Here is a 13,276-nt window from a genome sequence, read left to right on the forward strand (position 1 = left end):
CCCACATCTCACTCCTCCACATCTCACTCCCCCACATCCCACTCCCCCACATCCCACTCCCCCACATCTCACTCCCCCACATCTCACTCCCCCACATCTCACTCCCCCACATCTAACTCCCCCACATCTCACTCATCCACATCTCACTCCCCCACATCCCACTCCCCCACATCTCACTCCTCCACATCTCACTCCCCCACAACCCACTCCCCCACATCCCACTCCTCCACATCTCACTCCCCCACATCCCACTCCCCCACATCTCACTCCCCCACATCTCACTCCCCCACAACCCACTCCCCCACATCTCACTCCCCCACATCTAGCTCCCCCACATCCCACTCCCCCACATCCCACTCCCCCACATCCCACTCCTCCACATCTTACTCATCCACATCTCACTCATCCAAAGCCCACTCCCCACATTTCACTCATCCACATCTAACCCCCCCACATCCCACTCCCCCACATCTCACTCATCCACATCCCACTCCCCCACATCTCACTCCCCCACATCTCACTCCCCCACAACCCACTCCCCCACATCTCACTCCCCCACATCTAGCTCCCCCACATCCCACTCCCCCACATCCCACTCCCCCACATCCCACTCCTCCACATCTCACTCATCCACATCTCACTCATCCACACCCCCCTCCCCACATTTCACTCATCCACATCAAACCCCCCCACATCCCACTCCCCCACATCTCACTCATCCACATCCCACTCCCCCACATCTCACTCCCCCACATCTCACTCCCCCACATCTCACTCCCCCACATCTCACTCCTCCACATCTTACTCATCCACATCTAACTCCCCCACATCTCACTCCCCCACATCTCACTCCCCCACATCCCACTCCCCCACATCTCAAACCTCCACATCCCACTCCCCCACATCCCACTCCCCCACATCTCACTCCCCCACATCTCACTCCCCCACATCCCACTCCCCCACAACCCACTCCCCCACATCTCACTCCTCCACATCTCACTCCCCCACATCCCACTCCCCCACATCCCACTCCCCCACATCTCACTCCCCCACATCTCACTCCCCCACATCTCACTCCCCCACATCTAACTCCCCCACATCTCACTCATCCACATCTCACTCCCCCACATCCCACTCCCCCACATCTCACTCCTCCACATCTCACTCCCCCACAACCCACTCCCCCACATCCCACTCCTCCACATCTCACTCCCCCACATCCCACTCCCCCACATCTCACTCCCCCACATCTCACTCCCCCACAACCCACTCCCCCACATCTCACTCCCCCACATCTAGCTCCCCCACATCCCACTCCCCCACATCCCACTCCCCCACATCCCACTCCTCCACATCTTACTCATCCACATCTCACTCATCCAAAGCCCACTCCCCACATTTCACTCATCCACATCTAACCCCCCCACATCCCACTCCCCCACATCTCACTCATCCACATCCCACTCCCCCACATCTCACTCCCCCACATCTCACTCCCCCACAACCCACTCCCCCACATCTCACTCCCCCACATCTAGCTCCCCCACATCCCACTCCCCCACATCCCACTCCCCCACATCCCACTCCTCCACATCTCACTCATCCACATCTCACTCATCCACACCCCCCTCCCCACATTTCACTCATCCACATCAAACCCCCCCACATCCCACTCCCCCACATCTCACTCATCCACATCCCACTCCCCCACATCTCACTCCCCCACATCTCACTCCCCCACATCTCACTCCCCCACATCTCACTCCTCCACATCTTACTCATCCACATCTAACTCCCCCACATCTCACTCCCCCACATCTCACTCCCCCACATCCCACTCCCCCACATCTCAAACCTCCACATCCCACTCCCCCACATCCCACTCCCCCACATCTCACTCCCCCACATCTCACTCCCCCACATCTCACTACCCCACATCTCACTCCTCCACATCCCACTCCCCCACATCTCACTCCCCCACATCTCACTCCCCCACATCTCACTCCTCCACATCTCACTCCCCCACATCCCACTCCCCCACATCTCACTCATCCACATCCCACTCCCCCACATCTCACTCCCCCACATCTCACTCCCCCACAACCCACTCCCCCACATCTCACTCCCCCACATCTAGCTCCCCCACATCCCACTCCCCCACATCCCACTCCCCCACATCCCACTCCTCCACATCTCACTCATCCACATCTCACTCATCCACAGCCCACTCCCCACATTTCACTCATCCACATCTAACCCCCCCACATCCCACTCCCCCACATCTCACTCATCCACATCCCACTCCCCCACATCTCACTCCCCCACATCTCACTCCCCCACATCTCACTCCCCCACATCTCACTCCCCCACTTCTCACTCCCCCACATCTCACTCCTCCACATCTTACTCATCCACATCTAACTCCCCCACATCTCACTCCCCCACATCTCACTCCCCCACATCCCACTCCCCCACATCCCACTCCCCCACATCCCACTCCCCCACATCCCACTCCCCCACATCTCACTCCCCCACATCTCACTCCCCCACATCTCACTCCTCCACATCTCACTCCCCCACATCTCACTACCCCACATCTCACTCCTCCACATCCCACTCCCCCACATCTCAGTTCCCCACATCTCACACCTCCACATCTCACTCCCCTACATCTCACTCCTCCACATCTCACTCCCCCACATCTCACTCCTCTACATCTCACTCCTCCACATCTCACTCCCCCAAGTCGCACTCCCCCACATCTCACTACCCCACATCTTACTCCCCTACATCTCACTTCTCCACATCTCACTCCTCCACATCTCACTCCCTCCACATCTCACTCCCCCACATCTCACTCCTCCACATCTCATTCCCCCACATCTAACTCCCCCACATCTCACTCCCCCACATCCCACTCCCCTACATCTCACTCATCCACACCTAACTCCCCCACATCTCACCCCCCCACATCTCGCTCCCCCACATGTCACTCCTCCACATCTCACTCCCCCACATCTCACTCCCCCACTTCTCACTCCCCCACATCTCACTCCTCCAGCTCTCTGGGGGAATTTGGTGCAATACACGTTCTCATGGTTCTATGTTTTTCCTGCTGTTTGAACTGTGGGCGGAGCTTGTTGTGCTGTGTACTGTGTTCACCTTCAGTGAGGATCAGAGTAACGTCTCAACAATTAATAAAACCCTCTTCCTGCTGGAAGCTGAGGTGGCATTTGATTGGACGCTGAGTGATTAATGATTCTGATCTGCAGGTCGTGTACTTCACCGCCACCTTCCCGTACCTGGTCCTGCTGGTGTACCTGATCCGCGGGGTGACGCTGCACGGCGCTCTGAATGGAGTCAAGTACATGTTCACGCCAAAGGTATCAAACTTCAAACACTTCCTGTCCACAACTTTTACTTCTGAAATCAGGGGGATTAGTGGGGAGTTTGTTCCTATTTGCTGCAATGGCAAACTTTATTCTTCCTACAAGACTTTACTCCAGATTCCAGAACATTGCTGTGAGGAGGATTTGATTGTAACCAGCCCCACAAGAGCTAGATTATCAGACAGACCAGGCTCTGATGTGAATGATTACCCCATAAATAATGGCTGCAGCTCCATCACACTACTCCATGTATAATAATAATAATATATACTGGATAGCTACAGATACAGAACATAGAGATTAGAATAATGAATACTTGATTATTCTACAGATACAGTAAATACAGATAGACAATATATACAGATTATGATAATACATACTGGATAACTACAGATACAGTAGAGATAGATTATGGTAATACATACTGGATGACTCTACAGATACATAAGATTAGAACATGAATACTGGACTATTGTACAGATACAGTAGATACAGAAAAACATTCTAGATTAATGTTTGTGTGCAGTTAGAGCAGCTGGCGAATCCTCAGACGTGGATTAATGCTGCCACTCAGATCTTCTTCTCGCTGGGTCTGGGGTTCGGTTCCCTCATCGCGTTCTCCAGCTACAACCATCACAATAATGACTTTGAGAAGCAAGCCATCGCTGTGTCGCTCATCAACAGCGGAACCTCCATCTTCGCCAGCGTCGTCACCTTCTCCATCTACGGCTTCAAAGCCACCTACAACTACGAGAACTGCCTGGAGAGGTCAGCAGAGCATCCATCAGATATGTGATCAGACATGTAATCACACAGCTGATCAAACAGATGATCAGATACATGATCAGACAGCTAATCAGACAGGTGATCAAACAGGTGATCAGACATCTGACCAGACAGGTAACTAGACCGCTGGTCAGACAGCTAATCAGAAAAGTAACCAGACAACTACTCAGATAGTTACCCAGACAGGTGATCAGACAGATGATCAGACAGGTGATCAGACTGGTGATCAAATAAATAATTACTCAGACAAGTGATCAGATATGTGTAATATCTAATATTGGTTCTGGGTCTGGTTTAGATTTAATCAGAAACTGGATTGGTTCCAGGTCAAGTTTAGATTTAATCAGAATTTGGACCAATTACGGTTCCGGGTCAGGTTTAGCTTTAATTAGAAGTTGGATCGGTTCTGGTTTAAGTTTAGCTTTAATCAGAAACTGGAATAGTTTCAGGTCGAGTTCAGATTTTATCAGAATCCCGACTAGTTACAGTTCCAGGTTGGGTTTAGCTTTAATTAGAAACTGGATTAATTTCAGGTCAAGTTTAAATTTAATCAGAATCTGGACCAGTAACAGTTCCAGGTCAGGATTAGCTTTAATTAGAAGCTGGATTGGTTTCAGGTCAAGTTTAGATTTATTCAGAAACTGGATTAATTCCAGGTCGGGTTTAGCTTTAATTAGAAACTGGATTGATTCCAGGTCGAGTTTAGATTTAATCAGAAACTGGATTGGTTTCAGGTCGAGTTTAGATTTAATCAGAAACTGGATTGGTTTCAGGTCGAGTTTAGATTTAATCAGAAACTGGATTGGTTTCAGGTCGAGTACAGATTTAATCAGAAACTGGATTGATTCCAAGTCGAGTTTAGATTTAATCAGAAACTGCATTGTTCCAACCTGCAGTTATCCAGACTTTGTCCCGGAGCCGAGGGGATGCAGTAATGCCCCCCTGAGTTTGATCATTAGAATCACATATGAAAAATAAACTTCAGCTGAAGTCCTAAAACTATTACATCACAGACCATAAACCCCGCCTACCCCAGCCTTTGGAGGCCACACCCAATAAGTGGAGAATATAGTATTCTAAAATGCTAATCACTGGCCTTGGTTCTGATTGTTGGTTTAATGGTTATTGGTTCTGATTGTTGGTTTGATGGTTATTGTTTCTGATTGTTGGTTTGATTGTTATTGGTTCTGATTGTTGGTTTGATGGTTATTGGTTCTGATTGTTGGTTTGATGGTTATTGGTTCTGATTGTTGGTTTGATGGTTATTGGTTCTGATTGTTGGTTTGATGGTTGTTGGTTCTGATTGTTGGTTTGATGGTTATTGGTTCTGATTGTTGGTTTGATGGTTATTGGTTCTGATTGTTGGTTTGATGGTTATTGTTTCAGATTGTTGGTTTGATGGTTGTTGGTTCTGATTGTTGGTTTGATGGTTATTGGTTCTGATTGTTGGTTTGATGGTTATTGGTTCTGATTGTTGGTTTGATGGTTGTGGGTTCTGATTGTTGGTTTGATGGTTGTGGGTTCTGATTGTTGGTTTGATGGTTGTTGGTTCTGATTGTTGGTTTGATGGTTGTTGGTTCTGATTGTTGTTAATTCTCTGGATCTGCAGGATGAAGCTGCTGCTGATCAATACGTTTGATCTGGCTGAAGAATCCATTCATAAACAGAACATCAGCTTCTGGATCTCTGAGTTGAACCAGACCCACCCGGACCAGTTTGGACTGATCTCGTCCCGTGTGGAGCACTGTAGCCTGGAGCAGGAGTTAGACACGGTACGGACCATCAGACCCACTTTAACAGCTCATTTCTGGTACATGCAATGCAAAGATTATCCACCAGGGCGCAGAAAAAATAATTAGACAAGATATTATTAAGAATGATGTATAACGTAGGAATTATTTACACAATGAATTATGTATTTCCTATACTAACATGTTTATATATTTTTTTATATACATACATAATAACTGAATACAATTATTTATCACACTTACTGTATCAAACACTATACGAAGTACGATAGGTTGGTTTTAAAGGGTTTACTGGTGAAGAGAGAGAGAGTTTAGTAAAATGCTCGACCACGGAAGAATCAACTTTGATCTGAGATTCATTTTAAACCCGGTCGTGTGAAATTCTTCATCTGGGCTGTAAATATTTATTTATTAACTTTAGAATAAACAAACAGAACCAGTCCAGTGGGTTAACCATTCCCAGTGCGTTCCCAGAGGAAGGCCAGTGCTCCCAGCTCCCAGTTTATCTAATCAGTAAATGTGAGAGTAGCCGAGGCGAGAGAGGAATGCTGGGCGAGCGAGAGCAAATTTACCTGGAATTAATTAAAGATTCACTTCATTACAGAACCGTCCTCCAATCAGTAACCCACCAGTTACAGCGTTTACTCTGTTTACCTCCCTGACTCTACGGCCTAGTCAGAACCTCCCAGACTCTACGGCCCAGTCAGATCCTCCCTGACTCTAAGGCCCAGTCAGAACCTCCCTGACTCTACGGCCCAGTCAGAACCTCCCTGACTCTACGGCCCAGTCAGAATCTCCCCGACTCTACGGCCCAGTCAGATCCTCCCCGACTCTACGGCCCAGTCAGATCCTCCCCGACTCTAAGGCCCAGTCAGAACCTCTGACTCTACGACTCAGTCAGAACCTCCCAGACTCTACGGCCCAGTCAGATCCTCCCCGACTCTATGGCCCAGTCAGATCCTCCCCGACTCTACGACTCAGTCAGAACCTCCCAGACTCTACGGCCCAGTCAGATCCTCCCCGACTCTACGACTCAGTCAGAACCTCCCAGACTCTACGGCCCAGTCAGATCCTCCCCGACTCTATGGCCCAGTCAGATCCTCCCCGACTCTACGACTCAGTCAGAACCTCCCTGACTCTACGGCCCAGTCAGAACCTCCCTGACTCTACGACTCAGTCAGACCCTCCCTGACTCTACGGCCCTGACTCTACGGACAAATCAGAACCTCCCCAATTCTACAGCCCAGTCAGAACCTCCTGGACTATACAGCCCTGACTCTATGAATGAATCAGAACCTCTCCAACTCTACAGTCCAGTCACAACCTACCTGACTCTATGGCCCAGTCAGAACCTCCCTGACTCTACAGTCCATTCACAACCTACCTGACTCTACGGCCCAGTCAGATCCTTCCAGACTCTACCCAGCCAGAACAGTGGTGGTGAATGGAAAGAGCCTTAAGTTCTGCCTCCTAAGAAATGTATTGCAGCAGGTGGTTCTGAATTCACTGCCTGATTCTGGAATCCTGGTTTACTACAGTTATGAGAAGAGTTAGAAGCTAAAATAGTTAGATATTTTTACCGTAACTGTTGTGCGGTTAGTAAACAATGCCCTGAAATGAGCATTTTTTGATAATAGTACACTGAGGTCATAAGGTCACATGACTCTCTCTCTCAGGCGAGCGATGGCGATTGGATCAGATCTAGATTCACATCTGTAGAGTGAATCGGTGTGTTCTGTTCTCAGGCGGTGGAGGGAACTGGTCTGGCTTTCATTGTTTACAGTGAAGCCATTACAAACATGCCGGCTGCCCAGCTGTGGTCAGTGCTGTACTTCTTCATGCTGCTGCTGCTGGGGATGGGGAGCATGCTGGGAAACGTGATGGCCATCATAACCCCCCTCCGAGACTTTAAACCACTCGCCCGCAGCTTCAGCAACGAGACCCTGAACGGTGAGTAATTCAGATTCAGATTCCTTTATTTGTCCCCAAGGGACAATTAGGGCATAGAGTGTAGCTCACACAGGACTCCCTCCAAAAAATTATTCATACAATACACAAACACATTCACAGATACAATGGTAAATAACTGTTCCAACATCAGTTCTGTTGAACAGTCAGTTTTCAGCATTTAAGGGCTGAATTGCTCTGGAGAGGAAGGTGGTTTTCCTCCTCTGTGTCTTACAGCGTCCTGAAGAAAAGCCAGTCAAATTCAGAAAACATAATAAGAGAGGGATCCTGTAAAATCCTGTGGGCCAAATTCACAGGTTGCTGATCACATAAGGTGGTAAGAAAATGAATCCAGTATCAGTGACGTGCAGACGCTATGGCCCAATGTGCTTGGGCAACTGCGCTTTTGCTGTCCTTGGCTGATATTGATATTGCTATTGATAATATAGGCAAATATGATTTCATTTTTCAACAAGATTTTTTTCATAATTCGAAATTTTGATTGAAGTTTCGTAAAACAAAGTTTTCAGAGTCAATCATTCAGATTCAGACACCTCGAGAGATAGGCAAAAGGGAGGGCCGCGGGCGTAGTGGGGGACACACAGCACGCTTCACTAGAAAAAAAGCGCAGCACACGACCGGTCGGCGCTTCAGCCGACTAGCAGAGACCCAAGAGGGGTTTGAAGATGCCGTGGGAGTAGAGCGACTGCCCTGAAGGTGAGCTTGAAATGTAGCCTTCACAGTATTACAAGAAATGATCACAATCAACTTCTCTAAAATCCAATGTCGTCGAGTTTAGGACGTTTAGTGATCCTAAATAATCTGACAGCACCTACTGTGCCACGTTTAGGTAGCAAAAAACCTTTCTTCAGGTTAGAGCAACTGCCCTTCAAGATTCCTGTGCATGTCCCTGTCCAGTATGAATTATCTTAATCTCTTCTTGATATATCTGTAGTGAAATTCAGTATGAATTATCCTAATCTCTATCTGCTGTATCTGAACAGTAATCCAGTATGTGTGTGTGTGTGTTGATCTGCAGGTCTGGTGTGTGCGTTCTGCTTGCTGCTGGGAATCGGGTTCACCACGCCGGCGGGTAATTACTGGTTTACGATGTTTAATGAATACGGTGCAACATTCTCTCTGCTCTTCATCGTCCTGATCGAGGTCTTCACCGTGTCCTACATATATGGTCTAAAGAGGTACAGCCCCGCCCCATAAACCCTGCTTTACCCACCAACCCTGATTTACCCCAACCCTGCTTTACCCCCAACCCTGCTTTACCCCCCAACCCTGCCTTACCCCAACCCTGCTGTACCCACTAACCCTGCTTTACCCCTAACCCTGATTTACCCCAACCCTGCTTTACCCCTACCCTGCTTTACCCCAACCCTGCTTTACCGCCCAACCCTGCTTTACCCCCAACCCTGCTTTACCCCCAACCCTGCTGTACCCACTAACCCTGCTTTACCCCTAACCCTGCCTTACCCCAACCCTGCTTTACCCCCAACCCTGCTTTACCGCCCAACCCTGCTTTACCCCCAACCCTGCTTTACCCCAACCCTGCCTTACCCCAACCCTGCTGTACCCACTAACCCTGCTTTACCCCTAACCCTGCTTTACCCCAACCCTGCTTTACCCCTACCCTGCTGTACCCACTAACCCTGCTTTACCCCTAACCCTGCTTTACCGCCCAACCCTGCTTTACCCCCAACCCTGCTTTACCCCAACCCTGCCTTACCCCAACCCTGCTGTACCCACTAACCCTGCTTTACCGCCCAACCCTGCTTTACCCCCCAACCCTGCCTTACCCCAACCCTGCTGTACCCACTAACCCTGCTTTACCCCTAACCCTGCTTTACCCCCAACCCTGCCTTACCCCAACCCTGCTTTACCCCAACCCTGCTTTACCGCCCAACCCTGCTTTACCCCTCAACCCTGCTTTACCCCCAACCCTGCCTTACCCCAACCCTGCTTTACCCCCAACCCTGCCTTACCCCTGCTGTACCTACTAACCCTGCCTTACCCCCCAACCCTGCTGTACCTACTAGCCCTGCTTTACCCCTAACCCTGCTTTACCCCTAAACCCTGCCTTACCCCAACCCTGCTTTACCCCAACCCTGCTTTACCCCAACCCTGCCTTACCCCCAACCCTGCTGTACCTACTAACCCTGCCTTACCCCCCAACCCTGCTGTACCTACTAACCCTGCTTTACCCCTAACCCTGCTTTACCCCTAAACCGTGCTTTACCCCAACCCTGCTTTACCGCCCAACCCTGCTTTACCGCCCAACCCTGCCTTACCCCCCAATGCTGCTGTACCCACTAACCCTACTTTACCCTAACCCTGCTTTACCCCTAAACTGTGCTTTACTGCCCAACCCTGCTTTACCCTCTAACCCTGCTTTACACCAACCCTGCTGTACCCACTAACCCTGTTTTACCCCTAAACCCTGCTTTACCCCTAAACCTTGCTGCACCCACTAACCCTGCTTTACCCCTAAACCCTGCTTTACCCCTAAACCTTGCTGCACCCACTAACCCTGCTTTACCCCTAAACCCTGCTTTACCCCAAACCCAAGCTTTACCCCCCCCCCCCCCCTTTAACTGTGCTTTACCCCCTTACCCTGACCTGCCTGCTGGGTCTCGTGGGTTTGTGTGGAGGGTGGGGTGAGTTGAGGTGAGTTGGATTGAGGGGTGATTTGGGGTGTTGAATTTAGGGTGAGTTGGAGTTAGGGGTGAATTATATTGTGATGTGAGTTGGAGCCAGTTGCAATGTGGGGTGAATTGTGGTGAAACTGGGTGATAGGGTGAGTTGGGGTGAGTTGAGGTGATTTAAGGTGATGGATTGTGGGGTGAGTTGAAGTGAGTTTGGGTTAGAGTGTGGAGTAATTTGCGTGAGTCGGGTGTGTGGTGAATTGTAGTGAGATTGGGTGATAGGGTTGAGGTGTGGGGTGAGTTGAGGTAAATCGGGTGAGATTGGAGGATGGGGCGAGTTGAAGTCAGATGGTGTGTAAGAGTGAGTTGAAGTGAATTTAAATGTGGGCTGAGTTGGATTGAGTTGCTGTGAGTTAGGGTGATGGATTGTGGGGTGGGTTGAAGTGAGTTGGGGTTAAAGTATGGAGTAATTTGTGTAAGTCGGGTGTGGGATGAGTGGCAATGAGTTGCAGTGAGAGGTGAGTTGGAATACGGAGTAAGTTTGAGTGAGTTGCAGTGTGTGGCGTGATTTTAGAGTGGAATGCGTTGGAGTGTGGGTGATTTGGGGTGAGCTGTAATGTGGGGTGAGTTGGGTTGTTTTGGGGTGAGATGTAGTGAGTTGGAATATGGGGTGATTTGGGGTGAGCTGTAATGTGGGGTGAGTTGGGTTGTTTTGGGGTGAGATGTAGTGAGTTGGAATGTGGGGTGATTTGGGGTGAGCTGTCATGTGGGGTGAGTTGGGTTGTTTTGGGATGAGATGTAGTGAGTTGGAATGTGGGGTGAGCTGGAGTGATTTGGTGTGAGTTGGAGTGAGTTGGGGTGATGGGGCTCCTCTGTTTGCTTTCAGGTTTGAGAAAGATGTTGAGGACATGTTGGGGCGGAGACCTGGTTGGTACTGGAAGGTGATGTGGGCGGCGGTCAGTCCACTGCTGCTAATTAGCCTCTTCATCTTCTACATCATCAACTACATCCAGGGAGGGGTGCCCACCTACCAGGCCTGGGATAAGGAAAAGGTAACCTGGGGCGGGTGCAGAGGTGTGCAGAGGTGTCTAATTAACCACTCAGGGGGTGGGGTCTATTTAATCACTGGGGGAGGCGTCTAATTTAAATGAATTGAAATGTTTATACTGTGCAGTTGAACATATTTTTTTTTTTGGCTCTTTCTTTTTACGATTTATCAAATTATCAGATTTAAAACGTTAAAACATTAATGTATACATAAAACAACCTGTAAACTCAGATCTTTATCTCATGTTTGAGCAGGACACAGTGTATTCACTTCTGGTTGTGTTTCCTGCAGGGCAGGTTGGTGGTGACGGAGTACCCGGTGTTTGGCCAGGCCTTCATCGGGGTTCTCCTGGTGTCATCAGTGAGCTGCATTCCCCTCGCTGCACTGTATGCCTTCTGCACCCGACACCAGCGTGGAGTACCAGTCCGTAAAGGCTCTGCCCGCAGCAGGACGTCCAGCGTGTAGCACAACAGGAAGACACTAGGGGGACGAACCAGAGAACCTCTGCATTGCTTTACTGCCTGACTTAACGTTCCGCGGGGCTGTAGAGTGATACACTTGGTTCTCAGATCCAATTTACTCCTTCCAAACAAAAAACTGTAACAGTCCTCACATTTATCGTTTCACAGTGATTGTACCTCCATTTTCTGCTTTCAGAATGCATTATTTATTTCTTTTTTACAGCTTTAAAAAGTGACCTTATGTATGAGAAAGTCTATATTAAATGCACGTAGTATTATTTTTGTTATTATTGTTACTGTTTGTAGGGCAGAGTGTCTTAGAGACAGTATGGTCGCATTATGTAAGTGACGATAACATGGTTGTGATATTAGGATGCTCTGCAGCAGCTCTAAAATCAATAACAAGATCTGTTTAACTCTAAATTGTGACTCAGCTGATCTAAAATCTGTAGATTGATGAAGCTCCGCTCAGTTGCTAATTAATAAAGGTTTTTTTTACATAAATATTTGCACAGTGAAAGTCCTGCTGCAGCACCACTGGGTCAGAAGTTCATTCCCACTGCAGCACCACCAGGTTATAGGTTTAGTCCCGCTGCAGTACCATTTGGTCAGAGGTTTAGTCATTCTGCAGCATCGCCGGGTCAGAGGTTTAGTCATGCTGCAGCATCGCCGGGTCAGAGGTTTAGTCATTCTGCAGCATCGCCGGGTCAGAGGTTTAGTCATGCTGCAGCATCGCCGGGTCAGAGGTTTAGTCATGCTGCAGCATCGCCGGGTCAGAGGTTTAGTCATGCTGCAGCATCGCCGGGTCAGAGGTTTAGTGCCATTTAAAAAAGAGTAACAATCATCATAAATATGATTTTTTAATAATGTAATTAATTGAAAAAATATGTGATTAACAAAAGTTTGGTATTAAATAAATGTGATTATGGTGAAGGGTTGGTCCAGATTCTTTATTGCTAGTTCTTTTATTGCTTTATTCTTTATAATGAGAAAAGTGTTTTTGTTTTGCAGTTTTTATTAATGAATGCATTAATAGATGGATTATTGAGTGAATGATTCAATAAATTAGTGAACTATTGAGTGAATTGTTGAATTGTTGACTTATGGAGTGAATTGATGAGTTATTGAGCGAGTGAGTGAATCATTAATTATTTCGTGAATTATTAAATTGAGCACATTAATGAGTTATTGAGTTAAAGAGTAAGTGAGTAAATTAATGATTGGATTATTGAGTGAATTA

General features: G+C 48.4%; 1 protein-coding gene across 11 annotated transcripts in view; it reads left to right on the plus strand.

Annotated features, from left to right (window-relative positions):
- Positions 1–13,076, plus strand: part of LOC125781342 (sodium- and chloride-dependent transporter XTRP3-like) — a 33,981-nt gene extending 20,905 nt beyond the window's left edge. The window contains exons 5-13 of one of the 11 annotated variants that reach the window (XR_007424579.1): positions 3,273–3,383; positions 3,916–4,157; positions 5,785–5,947; positions 7,672–7,876; positions 8,913–9,072; positions 11,414–11,579; positions 11,867–12,650; positions 12,684–12,716; positions 12,750–13,073. Coding sequence is in view for 2 of the 11 variants with exons in the window: in XM_049465190.1 (XP_049321147.1) it covers positions 3,273–3,383; positions 3,916–4,157; positions 5,785–5,947; positions 7,672–7,876; positions 8,913–9,072; positions 11,414–11,579; positions 11,867–12,040 (1,221 nt within the window). In the remaining 9 variants the exon portion in view is untranslated. Of the gene's footprint in view, positions 1–3,272; positions 3,384–3,915; positions 4,158–5,784; positions 5,948–7,671; positions 7,877–8,912; positions 9,073–11,413; positions 11,580–11,866 lie in introns of all 11 variants that reach the window. The other 10 variants (XR_007424578.1, XR_007424571.1, XR_007424568.1 and 7 more) reach the window with 10 other exon arrangements.
- The last annotated feature ends 200 nt before the right edge of the window (positions 13,077–13,276 follow it).

This window comes from Astyanax mexicanus, chromosome 1 (assembly GCF_023375975.1).
Source record: "Astyanax mexicanus isolate ESR-SI-001 chromosome 1, AstMex3_surface, whole genome shotgun sequence".
Classification (NCBI taxonomy): Eukaryota; Metazoa; Chordata; class Actinopteri; order Characiformes; family Acestrorhamphidae; genus Astyanax; species Astyanax mexicanus.